Genomic DNA, 18,895 nt, shown 5'->3' on the forward strand with positions numbered 1-18,895 from the left:
AAACATCTGGAATCTGGAAAATTAAGAGTACCAACTAACTTAACCTCACACTTTATGTTCTACTTGGCCTTGACTTGACACTAGCAGATAAGACGATACGGTGCTTCTGATACTGATATATACCGTATCGATATTTTGCTTGCGATATCATCAGCTTATATCGGAAGAAACATGTGATATTGGAAAAATAACTACCATGCTTGTACCGGAGACAAAAAGTAGTACCAAACTAAACTATTAAATGTTTCAACTACCGGTAACAGAAAAATTTTTTTTTATAAACTCCTACAAGTGCAGTTTTTTTTAGTTTATTATAGGTTGAATCAGTATTGGTGTAAATTCAATGAGGAATTGTATTCAGTATCGTATTGAAATTGAAACGATGAATGTAGGCCTATCCTTCCGCGCATCGCGGTACTATAATGATTGATTTGTAGCAAACGGATTGATGTTTTAATTAATGATTGTAACTTACGTCAATCAATCCAATTGTGTATTGGAGGGACGTACGTTTCGACCTTTAGGCCATCTTCAGCCCCGCTGTTACACTAAGTTGTTCCATCCTTAGTTGCATAGTTGGTGTAGCAACCGCGTCAAATATTTACAATGAAGAACACAAAAATACGACATTGACGAAGACGAACACATAGTTTTATTAATGATAGTTTGATAGTTTTATTAATATGTGTTCGTCTTCGTCAATGTTGTATTTTTGTGTTCTTCATTGTAAATATTTGACGCGGTTGCTACACCAACAATGCAACTAAGGATGGAACAACTTAGTGTAACAGCGGGGCTGAAGATGGCCTAAAGGTCGAAACGTACGTCCCTCCAATACACAACTGGATTGATTGACGTAAGTTACAATCATTAATCGCGGTACTAGCCGTGTTTCCATACGTGGGATTATCCCGAAAACAGGATTTTTAGAGCATGAGCGGGATTTGAAGGGGATGTGGGATAAAACAGGAGTTTTGGCTATGACGTCCGTTTTTATTTACTATGCTTTATTTTAGTGAAAAACTAACCCCAATCGAAAAAATTACCTTAACAAAATATAATAGCAATGTTAAACAACTATTTAAACACAATATGTCTAATTTAACACTCAGAATTTAACATAAAAAATCTTAAGGGATTAAACGGGATTTCTTAACCCAGTGACCGGGATTATATTCTTTTGGTCGTGTAGAAACACTGGGAGCTCGGTGCGTTCAATTAAAGCCAGTAATCAGAGAGTGATGATAGAATGTCTATCGATGTTCAATGTTTTTCTATCGATGGTAGGTTCCCGATGTTTTTGTTACATCGATGTTTTCGTCAAACTTTGATGTTTTTGACCAAGTAAGTTATTGGGACGTAGATGCAAAATGTAGCATATCTGTAAAAAATTCCCTGACCGTACCAACCCTGTAATAAAATAGGTAGGCTAAATATTTTTTAATTTTTACCAAATTTTACATACCGGTACGTGTAGAATAGCCTATATCTAAATATATATACCGGTACCTTAGTTCCTAGTTTCATGAATATACAGTCACAGTTTAATTCTAAGCACCCTTTTTTCGTGATTGACCTGGGTCAACAAAATAAAGTTAGCTATTTTGGGTGGGTTTTTGTTAATAAAACAGGTACTGGTAGGGATCCCAGACGTCCTCATTTTCCCGGACACGTCCTCTTTTTGGGTACATAAGAAATGGGGGATTTTTGGCAAAACCTTAAAATGTCCAAGATTTAGATTACAAAAAAAATAAATAAAATTATTCCTTAATGCATTTAATAGGCATAGTATTAGCAAATTAGCTCTAATCATCAATCGCCTAAAGCATTGTTAACATTTAAGCATGCCTGAATGAAAATTCTAGTTTAAAATTTCTAAAACTTACAATATACCGGTAGGCTGTTTTTGGGAATTGTCAGACGATGTTTAGTAGAAAAATAATTCCAAAATGCTGAAAGTTCTTGTAGGCCTACCTATCTAAAATAATAAAAAACTGTTTTGAAAGCCCCTAAAACGCATAAAAGTAACTCTAAATTTACAAAATTGAGGTGACCCCCCCCCCCCACCAAGTTCTGCGGGTCATAATTGACCTCACTTTTGATGGAGAATCTCTGGGAACTCTAAAAATAGGTAAATAGTTTTCGTAATAATCGTTACCGGTACCAAATTTTACATACGGTGTGTGTATAGAATACATGTGGATACTTATACCTTCGCTCCAGGTTTTGTGTAAATATCTACCGTAGGGCTACATTCTACTTTAAGTGGTTATTTTGCGGCTGCACTTTACTTTAGGTCCTACACTCATTCAAATAAAAATATCGATCGATATATCGATTAATCGATTGTTTCATTCGAACAAGTGTAGGACCTAAAGTAAAGTGCAGCCTATTTTGCTACTTAAATGTATTGAATTTGTTGACCCGGGTCAACAAAATAGTCAGTTCCAAATCAGGGCCGCGTTAAGGGTCAGTGGAGCCCTAAGCCTGGGCATATGCCCAGTTTGTCCGTTTATTATAAAAGCGGGCCTGTCCCAAATAAGTTTGTAGCCTAACTTATCTAGGCTATGGTTTTGTAAACATTTTTAAAATTGGGCCTAGCCTACTGAATTTGAGTTATGCATTCCCTGTCTGAGTCTGACAGTCTTGTTTAGAGAATTAACTTAAGCCTGTCCGTAATCTTTATAAAAAGACTTAAAAAATAGCATAGGCCGAGCCTAGACTGAAGTTAAGTTAATGATCCACAAAGAACAAAGACTTTCCTTCAGTTAAAGTACCTTTGAACTTAAAACCTTCTTCCAATAAGAACAATTGTACCTATTCAAACTATTTAATGTAAAAACCGTTAGGAAAAGTATATTAACTTAGCGCATTGCAGTTATATGTCTGCATTATTTAATTCCAAATTCGACTTTCCCGCATCGGCATCGCGACCTATGCCTATGTGCTATGTCATGGCCACGTTCAAGGTCAAGGCCCACCACTGACACATTGAACTAAAGGTAAAAATATAATATCAATAATACATCGTTACTTACTTGCTATTATGGAGAGTCAAGCACTAAACGAAATTGTCCATCGCACGTTATGACGATGAGTAAATTCACTGACAGTCAACGAAAATTACCTTGACATTAAATTTCCACAAAACTAGACAGAAGGTTAGATCAACCCCCCACCCACATACGGATTTGATTTGATTCGAGAAAATCGATATTTGGACAAACACCGTCACGTAAAATGAAACAATTACAATAAAACGGTATGACACTGATAGTGAATTTTAAATGTTAATTATTATACATCAAATACCACCACTTCACTGAATTTACTTAAAAATTTACACGTCACAACCACAACCGAGATATTCTTTCTTCTCCTTGTCAGCCATACACTTGTTTGTAAACAGATCCACCTGTGTTCTAGTGGTAAACATTCGGTCCCTTTAAACGACAGCTGGTAGTTCTGAATTGTAATCTGACAAACTAAAATATACACGGTATCACACACCGTGAGAAAACCCGGACTAGTTTTAATACACACGTACTTAAACTTTGTGTCTGGGCACAGTCAATATTATTATTACGGGACACGGTACACGGTTTCGTTCGTCCAAAATCCTCGTTTTTAACACAGTGGGGGAGAGGAGAGTGAGAGAGAGCTATGTTCTGCTTCGCGGCGATTGGTTCGTTTGACAGCAGAGGCGGTACCAAACAGGACCACGTGTATTACGTCATAGATTTCAACTTAAACTACCACTGTTGCTTTTTGCCACCACTGAACCTGTACCTGTACCCAGTACTGCCTTGTACCTGTATCGTATCATTTTCATTGCTTTGCCTTAGCTTCTTAACATAGATAAAAACATACTCCCTTGTGTTGGTTTGGTTAGTCTATGCTTGTGCCGTGAGTCACATGGTTACAAAAATTAATTATCTTCTTACCATCCTACTTTCTCACTCATAATCATTCTTTTTATTGCCATAAATACAAAAAAGTTACAGGGCAAGTCACTAAAAACAGTTTCTCAAGATTTTCTTGGCCAATTATCAATTATTAAAACATTTTTATTTTTATTCCTACACCAATTAAAATTTTAATTTTTTTGTTGGAAATCTTTTATTTTTACGCTCTAATCATTGATTTGAGTTTATAAGTTTAAAAATACAATGGTAACTAACGTTGTAGTGGTGTGTAAGCTACTATAGTTCTTGTCATGAAGCAATTCATCCTTGATCATTGGTCTTTTTAATATATGCATAGTCCTGAACAAGGAACAGCTGGTCATGTAGTCGGCATCTACACTATTAAGGCACCACACTTAACTCCAGTCCAGGACGAACGGATGTTGCCACTGTGCTTCTTCCAAAAATCCTATAGCAACCTGTGTTTCTCCTAAGACGATGGTGGATATTCCTGCACTGGAAAATATACAAATACACCATCACAACTACAAACCTTCCTTTTACTTCTCACCTCCATGACCACGAAAATAAAGTGACGACTGCCTCAGTGTCCTCTTCAAATGCCACAGCTTAGCTCCAGTCCCAACCCACCCTGGCACAACTGTATTCCTCAGCCTTCCATTCTGCCCTTATCTTCGCACATACGCTTTCTGCACTCTAACTTCAAGGTCTCCAAGTCCAAGATGCCGCAAGATGTGCTTTGTGGCTGCTAGCCTCTCATCGAGTGTCCTTTCCCGAATCCAAGCATATCTCTATGATTTCCTCAACCTTATATAACCTTGATTGTGGCCAAAACTCCAAATTGCTCTGATACTTTGATCCATCCGTCACAAACAGCATAGGCATCACCATCCACTTCACGACAAAACCAAACCCACAGCAACACCAAGACAAACATTAACCCCCCCCCCGCAACAAATACCCTAAAAATCTTCCCATAGCTGGGACTGGGAAGATATTAGTTAAATTAGAATCATTGTTAGGTGTAATTTATTGTGCAAAGCAAGAGGGGGATAAGATTAGTTGCTTCATTGACCAATTTCTCTCATAAAACATTATCAATTGTCAAGGTTATCTATAGTGTGAAAAAGCCACAGAATGCACAATTTAATGCCATCAAATCACAACTATGTTTACTAACAGTAGGAGCACTCTATGTTCCAAAATAATTTTAAGGGGCCAAGGGGGTAATAATTTAGCAACTGTGGAAGTAAGAAATATTAACTCACAACAATAGTCACAATAGTGTTTTAGTCAAACACCAAAATGCTGAAATGGCAATTAAGATGAAAACCTGACATCAGTCAACAGATTGATGTGCATTATTAATTCGGCTGACCTGACTGATGTAATACTGCATTTTTATATTGGCCAATGAAATGTTGTGTCGTCATACAATCTTTTAATTTTAAGGTACAAAGATAAAAGCCTATTGTCTGCTGTACAAATTATGATTATATTACAAAATGAGTAATTAATTACAATCTAATATATAAAATTCTCGTGTCACAGTGTTTGTCTGCAAACTCCTCCGGAACGACTTCACCGATCGTTATGAAATTTGGTGTGTAAATTCTTTAGGTATGCGAATCGGACGTAAACTATTTCCCGTTTCGAAATTCTTAAAAGGGCTCCGCCCCAGTGGCTCTGGAGTTTCCCATGTTAACCTTATGAGAAATGGAATTAATGAATCTTAACAGCTGTTTCAATTAAACAAGTTGGTTCTGTTCTATGATGTTCAATAGCATTAAAGTTACAAGGATTACCAACAGGGTGCAGCACTATTATTTCTTTTACATTTATGACAACAGCTAATTAGCAACCAAAAGGTGAGTGAGCGTAGCGAACGAACTTCAACCTGGAGGCGAGTTAGCGTAGCGAACGAGCTAACCTGAAGGCAAGTGAGCGCAGCGAACGAGCTCCAACCTAAAGGTGAGTGAGCGTAGCGAACGAGCTCCAACCCAAAGGTGAGTGAGCGTAGCGAACGAACTTCAACCTGGAGGCGAGTTAGTGTAGCGAATGAGCTCCAACCTAAAGGTGAGTGAGCGTAGCGAACGAGCTCCAAGCCAAAGGTGAGTGAGCGTAGCGAACGAACTTCAACCAGGACGTGATTGAGCGATGCGAACGAGATCATCTTGAAAATTAAACGTAACGGTACTTAAATTATAAATAGTCAAAGGCAAGACAGCGTCTGCCGGGTTTTCCATCGGTCTGTCTTAGGGGAAACCTATAACTTAGGCGATACGAAGTTCGCCGGGTCAGCTAGTATTAACTATATTTTTTATAATCTAGTAAATAAGGAAAGTTATTTGTTTATCTTCTTTATACATTTGATGAATTTCTGTAATTAATTCCTAAAAATAACAGTCAAATATCTCTACCATTCTCTAAAAAAGGTGTAATAAGGAATACATTTTTGTCTGAGGTATGGGATTTTCTTTTTAGTTAATTATATTTTCTGTAAGAAACTTTGATTCATACTCAACTTCTGAGTTAAAAAATTGTACCAGCAATTACTTTACTGAGTTTTAAGAGTTTAAATATTGTCAACTAAAATTAAAAATGTTGCCCAATCTTTAGTTTATTTATGGTAATAGTGATATATGCTTGATTAGTTGCTATAAGTAACATGTATTATTCTAACAACTTTAAAAAAGCCCCAACCACTTCAAGATGAGAAATAAACAACTTAAGAGGACTTAAATAAACACAATATTAGTTTCATACTGTATTATATTTGGTCTGTAATGACTGAATAACTGAACAAAAATCAAGAAGGGAACTAATCTAAAGCCATATCTTCGTCATCGTCGTCCTTCTTGTCATCGGTTTTCTTGCGCTTCTCGGGTTGCGAGGGCTCGCTGCTGCTGCTGGAGTTGAGGCTGGTGTTCTGCAGAGCCTTGACAAAGTCCTCCATGTTGCCTTGGTTGGCAGCACTGACTGCCTCGGGTCCGACCTCAAACTGGGACACTATTGGACCCAGCTGACCAGACTGCAGAGCCGTGCTAAACAAGCTGACAGCCTGCAAAGCACCATTACATTTATAAAACAGGAATAATGCTTCAAAGCTTACACATAAGGAAGGAGCAATTAGAGGATGTATTACTAAGGGGCACAATGTTTCAAACATTCCAGTGCTTTCGATGTTTGTCAGTGCTGCAAATCATAACTGCCATTTTTCATGGTTAGGAAATTGGTGATGGAGCCAGTGCAGTGGCGAAGCTGCCATTTTGGGATGTAGACACAACAACTGAGGCCATTCACAAAACACAGTAGGTACCATTGGAAGCATATTCTGACCACCCCTGTCCATGGATTGGATTAAATGTGACTAGTTTTAAGTTTTTGGCTTTTGTGGTCGATGTCATTACAATCCGTAAAGGCTTTTGGCATCACCTGCACTGTCAGTTGGACATTTTTCCAGACCTCTCGCCATTCCTTCAAATAGGTGTGGTCAAGTGTCCCAAGTATTACAAACCCAATGACAAGTATGTTTCTCCGAGCATCTTCTATAATACCTGTTGGAACTGCGGCGAGGCTAGTGTAGAACGCAGATGTTCCTGCTGAGAGGCTACACCCGGAGTAGACGGTAGATGTTGTGACAACTCCTCTACAACAGCTGGGTTGTTGACTACAGCTTGCAGTGTTTCTGATGTGATGGCAGACGACAGATCTACTGCACCAATACCATTATACAAGGAGGTAGAAGACAGGAACAAACACAATTCACATGTAAAGTAAACTTACATTCAGAATACTATGCTTGATAATATTTTTGTTTTGTTTAATATTACATTCGTTTCTTTTATAATTCTAGTTAAGTAATATGATTTTCTAGCAAGCGATTGAAAATAATATTGACATGGCCAACAATAGGATTGTTTCTCTTAAGATTTTAAACAATGTCGCTCACTGATAATTTTATGTCACAAATATATATGTTAAGCAGAGCAAACTTTTTTATATTAGACACTTAAGAAATAGACATGGGTACTCTCAACTTCTGCCAGTTCCAATCTAAAAGAGAGGATTTGTAAAAAAAAATGTAGATTAAATACAGAATTTCAAATACAAGGTACGAGTGAAATGCACTTGCTGAAACCTAATTAAAATACAACATTATGCTTACACATATACCAAATCTAAGTTTCTTTCTGGTCTATATAATGGTAGGAAAAGATTAGAATTTTCGGTTCCAATTTCTGCATACTAATTATAAAAAATGTTTCAATAAATTTTTGAGAATGCTTTTGATTGTTGTTACTTCTTTCAAATGGGGAAAACTTAAGATATAATTTATTAAAAAATAATGTTAGGGAACATAGTATACAGACCAGTAGGTGGTGCTGATGACCCTGGTGCTCCAGCAACTCCCAGGCCTGAGAGGAAGTTCTGTAGATCGCTTAGCTGTATGGGATTCTGGGTGCTGCCACTCTCTGGGGGGAGTTAAAAATATGTTAATCAGTGATATCTGACATGTTCAAAGTAGATTATGTTACCACCTTTACCTCATCAACAATAGTTGTTAATAATCGGGTGAGACGGTGGCTCAGTTGGTAGCGTCACGGACTTCGGGCCCAAGGCAGCGATGTCGTGGGTTCGGATCCTGGTCACTGCCGCGAACATTTTATCAGTACAGTTCACCTTCGTACTGTACCAACTCACCCGCTTGCTTTGCTGGATACGTTCCACGCACAGATCTGTAGTCTATGTGGACGGGCAAATGTGAGGTTACTTACGTACTTACTGACGGGGCGTCACAAATCTGTTGATTTTTTGCCTCGTAGATTAGCCGCCTCCACTCTCCTCTATCGCCATCCGGATTTCTCCTACGCATTGGATCACATCCTTTTGGACTTGGTCATGCTATCTTAATTTAGGCCTACCCAAAGGACGTCTTCCTGTAGGTCTTCCCAAGTACATGACCTAGCCAACTAATTCTTTTGGCTTTAATAAGCGCTATTATGCCTGGATCTTTATATAGGGCATGCAGCTCTCTACTTTTCATTATGCGCCAAACTCCTTCTTCATAAATTGGGCCGAATATTTTACGAAGTATCTTATTTTCAAACACCGTCAACCATCCTTCATTTTTTTGGAGAGGACCCATGTTTCACTTCCATACAATAACACTGGCTGTATAATGGTCTTGTATAATCTAAATTTTGAGCATCTTGATAAAATGAAATGTAAGGTTAAAAAAATGATACTATTTTAAGCTTGCCGTAATTATGCTCCTTTTACAACTCAGTTTTTGGTTGTCATACAAAGGTACGCAACCAGAAAACAGGTAGTCTGCCTCAACTTAAATTGAGACAGGGTATAGTGATAAAAGATCTGATCAGTTTCAGCTGACTTTGGTAACAAACAAGTTAAAATTCTTCACCTGAAATTCCTTAAAGATAAATCAACCAATTCTTGTGTATATGAGGCAGGGTTTAAGCTGCAGTAGCATTTTTATACTATACACAACTTAAAACCTATACCCTGATAAAAGGGTTTTCCGTAAATTAAGGTCTCCATTGAGCTGCTGTCATGAGAGTAATTGAATATAAGCTTTTCTCTCATTATATTGTCACGTAGAGCCTGAATTTTAATCATCATCTTATATCACCATCTTGTACAAAAATAAGTTGTCTTTTTATAAATTGGCTGCTAGCTGTGGAAATAAAAATTACAAAGAATATTTAACCTGCAGATGATGGAGGCTTAGGCCGAGGTGTTGAGGGCTGCGCAGGAGCCGTGGAAGATTTAGGCGTAGTGGTAGCGCTGGCTGCAGTGGTACCACCACTAGCAGGGGCTGCTGCTCGACTGCTGCTAGACTGACTGGTGGAGGGACGGCTGGAAATAAACATTAAAAATATCACCAACAATACAGTACAAGACTTCCTTTGACAACAACTCTAGGTATTAATAAGCTTTAGACTCCTTTTTATCCATCAGTAAACTCAATAAACACCCAGACATTTTGAACAAGATAAAAGAGGTTTAACTTCAAAATTGCTAGAGAACCTACAACGGATAAAGAAGTAACATATTTAATCAACGATGACGATCATAGTTACCTGATGGTCCCAAGAAGGCTCGAGAGACCTCCAATCTGTCCCACACCTCCAAACAATTGCATCAACTGCTGCTGTGACATGTTCTGTAGCAGATTCTGGAGATTCTCATCTGAAATGTTAAAAGTGACTTGAAAACTCAACCACACTCATCATTTTAGGATGACAAGGCTAGATAGATTAGACAAATGATGGAAGCGGTCAAATGAACTGTTTTTATTATTGCTTAGTCATATTTGTCTATCATAAAGTATTGATATTAACACTTGAAGCCTATTTTATATTTCTCAGTTTTTTTTTTACATTTTGTCCTTTTATGTCTTTTATAATATACTAGCTTTTGCCCATCGGCTTTGCCCGACATACTTTCGGGTATTATACTTACTACTATGAACTGGCTGAAGTTGTGACCGCTACACGCAAAAATTACCTTTTGTATTAATTTGTGATTTGAAACTGTAACATCAACGATACGTATGTTGTGCCACACTGGCACTCGCAGGTGAGATTCAAAAAACTAATACCCTGAGCTATAATAGGTTTTGAATTAAGAATGTTTGTTTGTACAAAGATAAAATGATTAAAGGTAACTCTTAAGTTTTGGTTGGTTTGGATTGAAATCGTAAATTGAAATGATAAGGTTTGGGTCATTCAGTTACATTCTTTTATTTCAGATACTTTATCATAGTTAGAGCTAGTGTAAAAAGTAGTTAATATTAAATATAGTAAACTGTTTATGACTTGTAGGTTTACCAGGTGTGACTCCTCCGCTTCTCCCTGGTGTCGGAGGGTTGTTCAGAACCTCGTTGATCTTACGAGCATTATCCTCGTCTTTCTCAGTCTTAGGTTCCTGAACAATTTTATGTATTGGTAATGAAAAACAATTTCCGTTCTAAAAAGTACTGCAACATAACCAATAGATTATAACAAACAATACTAGAAAGCCCATTCTGCACCGCAGCGTTAAAATAAATATCACATCCGAGAAACAATTTATGATTTTTGATTGAGTAAAACGGTATTTTAAACTGGTATTTCACTGAAGGATCTTAGACCAAAATATATAGGATTACCGTATATAATTATAACTGGTGAAATACATCTTAAAATAAAGTAAGAATTTGAAAAAGATCAAATTTATGTTTTTTGGTAGAATAAATATAATACAGATTTTTACAGATTTTTTGGCAGTTAGATAAATATATACTGATGCTTGATGTGAAAAATCTGTACTTGCATACCTTCAATTTGAGGCCTTAATCATGAAAATCGGTCGGGTAGAAGGGTCAAACGAACTCGGAAAAGAAAAACCAAATTCAACCCCCATAAGAAATACATGGGGAAACGATTTAGTTTACGTATAGGCCTAAGCCAAGTGGGACTGTAGATGCCGATGCTTGATGTAAAATCTGTTGCATACCTTCAATTTGAGACCTCAATCATGAAAAGCGGTCAGGTGTAAGAGCCAAACGAACTCGGAAAAGAAAAACCAAATCTTTTTAATATACAGTATAGGATAATCCATTTGGGAACAGATAAATCTACAAGCAGAAATCTGAGCCAATCAACATTTTCATTAGTATAGTAGAAATTCTCTAGTTATTATTCACGCTGTGACACTGTACATTGAGATACAATTATAACCTCTAAACTGTATTTTATATGGCTAATGATAGGCTAAATACAACATCTCACAGGTTTCTCGCTTGGTAATTCAACATGTGTGTTATTACTATAATTAATTACTGTAGTATCATCAGATAGGTAGTCAAGAGATTCATTTATTACACCATTCAGTAGTGTCACATTACAAAAGATATAATTTATTTGTATACTTTAAAAGAGAAAATCAACTAGGCCTAATAATAACAAAATTGTGTAGGTAAGGTTCCCAGGGTACATAAATTAACTACAAATCAATGAAACTGAAAATGAATATATTACATATATGTAGGCTATTAGAGTACTGTAAAAGTAATACTATTTAAAATAGGCTAAACTGAACAGATTTTGGTACAGTGTTGGATTATTTATATGTAGGCCTATCTTAAATATTACAATTAATTACATGTAAATCACCTGAATCCAGAAGAAAAATTTTCGGTTTGATGACTTGAATTTCAGTACATAAACTCGTCCCGTGGTACACTGAGCGACTTTTTTGAACTCACAATCATCAGGAAAGATAATTAAATCCTGAAACAAATAGTAAGTTTAAAATAAATGTCAATATTAAAAGTTGAATATAAAAGGTTTAATTTACCTATCTGTTGCGTCGATTGATCCTTGAGTCATTACTCATCATATACCGGCTACGCAACTTGTGTTCAGACTACTTGGCCAAGTTTTTTATGGTAAATACTTAAATGTTTCGTATGTGTTTTGTGTTATGTGTCCTAAATGAGCTGACCACTCCATCCACGGATGAGAAGACCGTATTTTAACGTTCCTACAACCTGAAGATGTGCTTGGTTAGCAGCACGAAATGGCCGTGGTTATTTTATAACTTAAGGATCAATCGACGCAACAGGTAAATTAAACCTTTTATATTTGCCTTATCTTGATCCAGAGGCTAACCCATCGTGAAAATAAGTCGGTCAAAAAATGTACCTATGGGATGTTATAGAATTTTATATTTAGCAGCTCATTCAGTTTGTCTTATTTGTTCTATACCTAAGTACTTGGCTTTTGACACCAGGTCCTGGACTAAAACGGCAAGTTTGTTACTCAAAGTATGAATCGCTTGTAGATAAGGTAACTCTACTTGAGGCATAACTTAACTTACTCTGAATAGTTGTATAGGCGTCCAAATAGTTGAAATGCACATCAATCGACAGATTATTCATTTCTGAACCGAATAAATACTAACTTAAGTGAAATTCGTTTCATTCTCGTGCAAAAATTGGCAATTTCCGTGACTTGTAAATGAAAATAAACATAGCCTAGGTAAAGTGAACCGAATGATAAAGTTTTTGGTCAATAAAAGGGTTTCAAGTCCTTTGTTTGCAAGATCAAATGGATTAGCTGAACAGTATGTTCAAGAAGCAAAACTCATTCTAAAGAAATGTCTAGAAGAAAAGACGGATGTTTATCTAGCCCTACTTCATCAAAGAAATATAGGTACCCCGGAAAAATCTTGGATCTCCAGCTCAAAGATTAATGGGGCGCAGAACAAGGACACTGCTCCCTAGCACAGATAAAATTCTGCAACCAAAAATAATTCAAAATGTTCACAATGAATTGCAAAATATTCGGGAAAAATCCAGACAATACAGTAAGTTAACAGAACAAAAAAGAACAACTTAGAATTTGAAGAAGGAGAAAAAGTACTGTATAGAATAGAACACAGAGACTGGCAGCCGGCTACAGTCATAAGAAAAGGTCCGGAGCCAAGATCATACCTTATAGAAACTCCAGATGGGAATATTTATCGAAAGAACTCTTGGTTTTTGAAGAAACGATTTTATGACGTTGAAGAACCGGCAGGAGCAAGTAAAGTGAACGGAAGTAAAGCTGGAAATGGAGTTAAAGATGTAGATATTAGAAAGTCATCACGAAGAGTAAATCCTCCCAAAAGACTTGACTTATAAGTGAAGAACTCCCTTCTTCACTTATAAGTCAAGTCTTTTAAAGTCTATAAAGTCATATGGTTGTTAATTATTATTATATTGTTGAACGAACCACGTTCCTACCTTGTGGAAACTGACAAGAGAACCATTCGCCGAAACAGGAAGTTCTTAGTTCCTGCACCGTACTACGGAGGAGATGGTATTCTTTCAAACTGTTCATCCATGGTCATTAATTGTCCATGCAACTCACGTGATCGTCCAGGAGCTGGCACAGTAACCCGTTACGGAAGGTCCATTAAGAAACCGAGGCGGTACTGAGGTTCATAAAGATGTGGACATCTTGAGGCGGGATGTTGTATTAAGTCTATTCTTTTTATCATATGATTTATTTGTGTTTAAATATGTTTTCTTGTCAGATGATTTTTGTAAACATTGGTTTAGTTTGGAAATAGAGTTTGTTGAAGCAAGATGTGTGAATAATATTCTTGTATAAGAAATACAACATACCAAGTTGTTTACAAATACGCACGTCAGCTGTCTGGTACAATATTTTTGGAACTAAAATGAAAAGCGTCTAGAAACAGACATCAGGAGAAAGCTTAGAATCTGCCGAAAACAACAATACCAATCTCGATCCAGTTCAATCTGATTCAGTCAGTACCAGAGCCTTCGCCGTAACCATAGACAAAAAGAATTAAATATAGACCATCAGCTGTGCTGCGGTTACCATAGCTTCTGGCGCACACCGCTTGGAGCGCCATGTATTTACGACGTACGCGCTACGTAAACTACAGCGGTGTGCGCCGGAACCTATGGTAACCATGGTAACCGCAGCATGGCTGACAGTCTATTTTTAATTCTTTTTGTCTATGCTGTAACTTAAACGATGTTTGTGTGTCGCAAAAGCGACGCATAACACCACGGCGGGTGTGTTGTGCGACGATTACGCGACGCTTAACACTCGGAGGGTTAAAAGTGGTGTTTACCCCTAAAGTGCTTGAGGAAAAAAAAGTGCTTAGAATTGCATGGTAATTATTTGGTATGTCTACAACGCGATATTATGTACTTTTTTGATGTCTACTTACAGTATTTTTCACACTGAATCCAAAAATGCAATAAGTTTTTGTCGGAGAGATTCCTAAATTACCGTACAGCTAAATAATTAATATTAAGCTTCAGTTTTGTTGTAATATTCACATATTTGTGGTATGGACGAGTCCAAGTTCTAGTGGCGACTAACACTTAAAGGGGAGGAAGGATTGTGGAGTGGAAACAGCTGTCAGTTCATTCATAATAATAACAGACAAAACCACACACGACGCCATGAGAGCAAAATCAGAGTTACAATATGCAATAACTAGATATTTTTAAAAGAAAATGGACTTTGGTGCTGTTTAGAAAATACAATAAATCAACTACGATACATAAACTATTAATCACATCAACATAAATTATAGAGCAAAATAGAATTTATTCACGTAAAATATCAGTAATAGAAGCAAGGCCACTGCCGACATGATCATCGTCCTCATTCCAATCCTGAATCATTGACTAATGCCTCAACGTCTGTTAATGAACGTGCCATAGTGCATAATCCCATAGTACATAATCCCATTGTGTCTAAAAGTGAAAACGTGTCACAGTGCATAATTTAATGTATCAGCAACTAATAAATGATGTTACATAATCTAATCTAACCTAACCTAACCCAATCCAACCTTAATAGTAATGTTTAAATCGCATTTTATGTCAGAAAAGGCATGTGGGGAAGATAGGTCGGACTTTATGTGGATTCATGACTGTATTAAGTCCTTTGAAGTGAGGTTAGATTAGGTAAGTTAAAGGTTAGGTTATAATGAACCGACTCATTAATTTATGCAACTTCCAGACTGTTTTTGCACAATTGAAATAGTGGGTGAAACACAATGAAATAAAAATATCAAAAATGCTTACGCATTTTTGATTTCGTTATTTCATTGTGTTTCAACCACTATTTAATTGTGCAAAAACAGTCTGGAAGTACCATAAATTAATGAGTCGGTTCATTATAACCTAACCTTTACCTTCCTAATCTAACCTCACTTCAAAACACTTAATACAGTCACGAATCCGCATAAAACCCGACCTACCTTCCTCACATGCCTAAATAAGATAAGAACTGATTATCTCTGGTTTCAAAACAAATTGATTTCATTCCGCATACAAACAGCTGTTTGCTCTCCCCCTCACTCTGTACTCAGACCACATACGGACCCGTCCAGACCACGCCATATTGCCATCAGTATACCTCAATTAACCTTAGATTCGTAATGTTGACCTTCGTTTTACGATCATTTAGGAATCTCTCCGACAAAAACTGATTGCATTTTTGGATTCTGCGTGAAAATACTGTAAGTAGACATCAAAAAAGTACATAATATCGCGTTGTTGATATTTCAAATATTTGCCAATTGCATAAATGTTGTAAAAATCTCATGAGGAGTTATGTTAAGTTCATGATTACCAGAGGTCCAAACTACTAAAAGACCTTAGCCTACTTAGGTCTGTAGGCTACTTAGAAGATAGGCCTATTCCGGTTTATTTTGACCTTTCAATGCATTGTGATTGCACTCTGCAGAATGCCAACGGACCATAACTTACATCTTCCACAGTTCCAGAGCCACGGTCTTTCCAGCAAAAGTGCATCAATGAATCTTCTGATTGATAGACATACACTAAACCCTTCCTTTTGTCAGGATGAACCATTTTCCCTTTCATTGTCATTTTTCCAGCTTTGAATTCAACCAGATTCTTGCTTTGAGAGCGAGATGCTGAACTGCCAAACAAAGCTCCTCCTGCAGGCATCTTGACCTTTTGAGTAGCAAGAACCTAGAAGGTAAGTTAAAAAGAAAGTATCAGTTCAGTAAAATAAGGTCCCGGTCCTAAACTTAAGTTTCATTCCAGCAAATAGGCCTAAGCCTAGTTATCATTTAATGTAAAAACGCCCTTAAATTTACCGATAGATAATGTACAGTAGGCCTTGTGCTAATCATTAGTGTGGTATTATCCATTACAAGTAGTTATGAACGTAGGATTTAATTTGTTTAAGCCTTACTTAGCCTATACTTACAATCACTAGTAAATTTTCCGAATACAGGATTCTAGGACAGTTTCTGTAGATCAGCTGTATCGTAAACTGACGCTTAATAGTTGAATAGCAGGTGTAGGCAATGAATACAAACCTAGGCCTAGATTATTAACTTAACTTTTATGTTCTAAAATAAAATAAGTTACTGAAATATGCAAAACTCTGTACCAACAACGCAAACAGACCAACAACAGACGATGAAGATGAAAAGGGAAGGGGAGCCGGACAGGACAGGACACCAATCGTCAATCGACCAATCAAATCCACCACACAGAGTCACCCATTTCCATTCTGTATCAATTTCCATAGCCCACAAAATTAAACTGCTTTGTCAGGGTCATATCAAAGACCCCAAAAATACAGAACCTTATCCCTGTCCATAGATTATAGAACAGATCTATTGGAGTTTTATTGTCTTACTAACATTTTTAATAGTGCTTGTTTTTCGATTTTTTCTTGAGTTGAAACATCAATTGCCATCAATACTAAACAATCGTAATCCCGCTATCATCATAATTATTCATCATACAGAAGCTAGTCCGAAAAATTTTTACGCGTATAGTGCGCTATGAATGTTTGTGTGTAAATTAGAAATTGACACATTATTTTCGACTATTAAGGTATGGAGAAGGGATCAAGTATCCAAAGTAACTATGAAAGAAGTTGTAGCATTGAATAATTTATTGGATAGCCAAAGGTTGTTGCACAGATCATAAACTTAGTTCCATATCTGGTGCACTTTAGGTAATACTTTGTTTTCAATTTGTTTCTTGTTACCTTAGTCATTTATTTAAAACCACGTTTAACCAAATTAAATTATGATCGTTTATTTATTGCCATTGCCAACGGATTTCACCAATTTACAATACATACACAATAATAACTCGTCCCCTATAGTTTATAACCACAGACTATAGATAGTCTGTCATATAAACAACCCGTAAAGCACAAAACATTAAATTAACCCAAAACATAATAGAAACACAATTTTGTTGATACTGATACTGCGGATCACTATGATCAGTTGATCAGTATCACCAAAGATTACATATGCGTTAGCATATGTGTAATCTTTGGTATCACCAACATCAACTAGCTGCAATAGTTCAAAGTATACAAAACAAAAATACACGTTTTTCAATAAGCTTGTAAAACAATGCAATTTTCTGGTGCGTAAGAAGGTATTTTAAAAGAACATGATCATTCAGATAATTTCACTGAGTCCAATTATTATGGAGTACCTGTAGTCTGTCCTTTTTCAAATTGTTTGTTTATATTACTGCCAACTGTCAACAGCATGTTATAGGGCATTTGACAGATCTATTGAGGTGTATACACTGTGCAGTGAGAGCAACTCACGTCATTGCCTGTCAAGAATATGATAGGTGGGAGGGTCGAGTCATTTAGTAATGACCAGTCAATTACGTCATTGTGACGTGCAATGACCTCATAGGTAGTCGCAAGGCCTAGGTAGGTGTCAATCATACCAGAAAAACATCCATTCATTAGAGTATATAGGTGACACGGGTGATACAGGAAGGCAAGCGTTAGCGAATTTATCACAAAGAAATATCGATGAAAAATTTATGGATGCCTTTTGTGCCACATAATGGTGGACCTTTAAACGGATGGTGTTTTTGGCCTCTGGGGACCTCAAAACAAAAATGTAAATCGGACCGGGGCCCAGGTCTCACCATGAGACCTACGGCACTGTAATAGCTCATTGCCTATGGGAAATTCGCTAAAAACGGATGTTTTTGCTGCAGTATGCAGAAAAATTATGTTTATCACTCCGTGTACAGAAAGGGAAATTGGTTATTTTCTATGACATCTTGATGTCAAATAAAATAACTGTTTCATAAGCTCGAATTAATAGACATATGGAAAACAATCTGGTGATTTTCCCTTGATCTAAATTTACTTTCCCTTGATCTCAACTACCTAACTAGTTCTCCATTTGCTCTTCTACGTCACTGAGAAATAAGATGTACACTTTTCTTACTTCTTTGTGTCTACGTTTAGGCCTACTGTGACTGTGTTTCTCAACCGTTGTTTTGATAATTTTAATCAGCTGTTTTTAATGTTCGACAATACAAATTGTAATGCATAAAAGCTACAGTGTTGATGTGTTTTAGCTTGTAGTGCGTGTTTTTTTACACAATTCAGTAATTC

General features: G+C 36.7%; 2 protein-coding genes across 5 annotated transcripts in view; both read right to left on the reverse strand.

Moving 5' to 3' along the window:
• The window catches only part of LOC128990533 (protein argonaute-2-like), a 49,083-nt gene extending 45,444 nt beyond the window's left edge, over nucleotides 1-3,639 (reverse strand). The window contains exon 1 of one of the 2 annotated variants that reach the window (XM_054412933.1): nucleotides 3,039-3,639. The gene's annotated coding sequence lies outside the window, so the exon portion shown is untranslated. The remainder of the gene's footprint in view (nucleotides 1-3,038) is intronic. The other variant, XM_054412932.1, reaches the window with a different exon arrangement.
• A 3,041-nt stretch (nucleotides 3,640-6,680) lies between these two features.
• LOC128990824 (proteasomal ubiquitin receptor ADRM1-A) lies at nucleotides 6,681-16,947 on the reverse strand. 3 transcript variants are annotated; one of them, XM_054413429.1, is made up of 9 exons: nucleotides 16,706-16,947; nucleotides 16,237-16,464; nucleotides 12,107-12,223; nucleotides 10,781-10,877; nucleotides 10,031-10,139; nucleotides 9,658-9,806; nucleotides 8,300-8,401; nucleotides 7,484-7,641; nucleotides 6,681-6,987 (listed from the first exon to the last, which is right to left on the reverse strand). In XM_054413429.1, exons 2-9 carry the CDS (start codon nucleotides 16,438-16,440, stop codon nucleotides 6,748-6,750), a joined length of 1,176 nt encoding a protein of 391 aa, XP_054269404.1. In that variant the 5' UTR covers nucleotides 16,441-16,464; nucleotides 16,706-16,947; the 3' UTR covers nucleotides 6,681-6,747. The 3 variants fall into 3 exon arrangements, with proteins under 3 accessions (XP_054269404.1, XP_054269406.1, XP_054269405.1); XM_054413431.1 differs by having other exon boundaries at nucleotides 7,484-7,638; nucleotides 16,706-16,946; XM_054413430.1 differs by having other exon boundaries at nucleotides 16,892-16,910.
• Between the last annotated feature and the right edge of the window lie 1,948 nt (nucleotides 16,948-18,895).

Source organism: Macrosteles quadrilineatus, unplaced genomic scaffold (genome assembly GCF_028750875.1).
Source record: "Macrosteles quadrilineatus isolate MER2022 unplaced genomic scaffold, UCM_ALF_1.0 Scaffold_3__2_contigs__length_128488019, whole genome shotgun sequence".
NCBI classification, from domain to species: Eukaryota; Metazoa; Arthropoda; class Insecta; order Hemiptera; family Cicadellidae; genus Macrosteles; species Macrosteles quadrilineatus.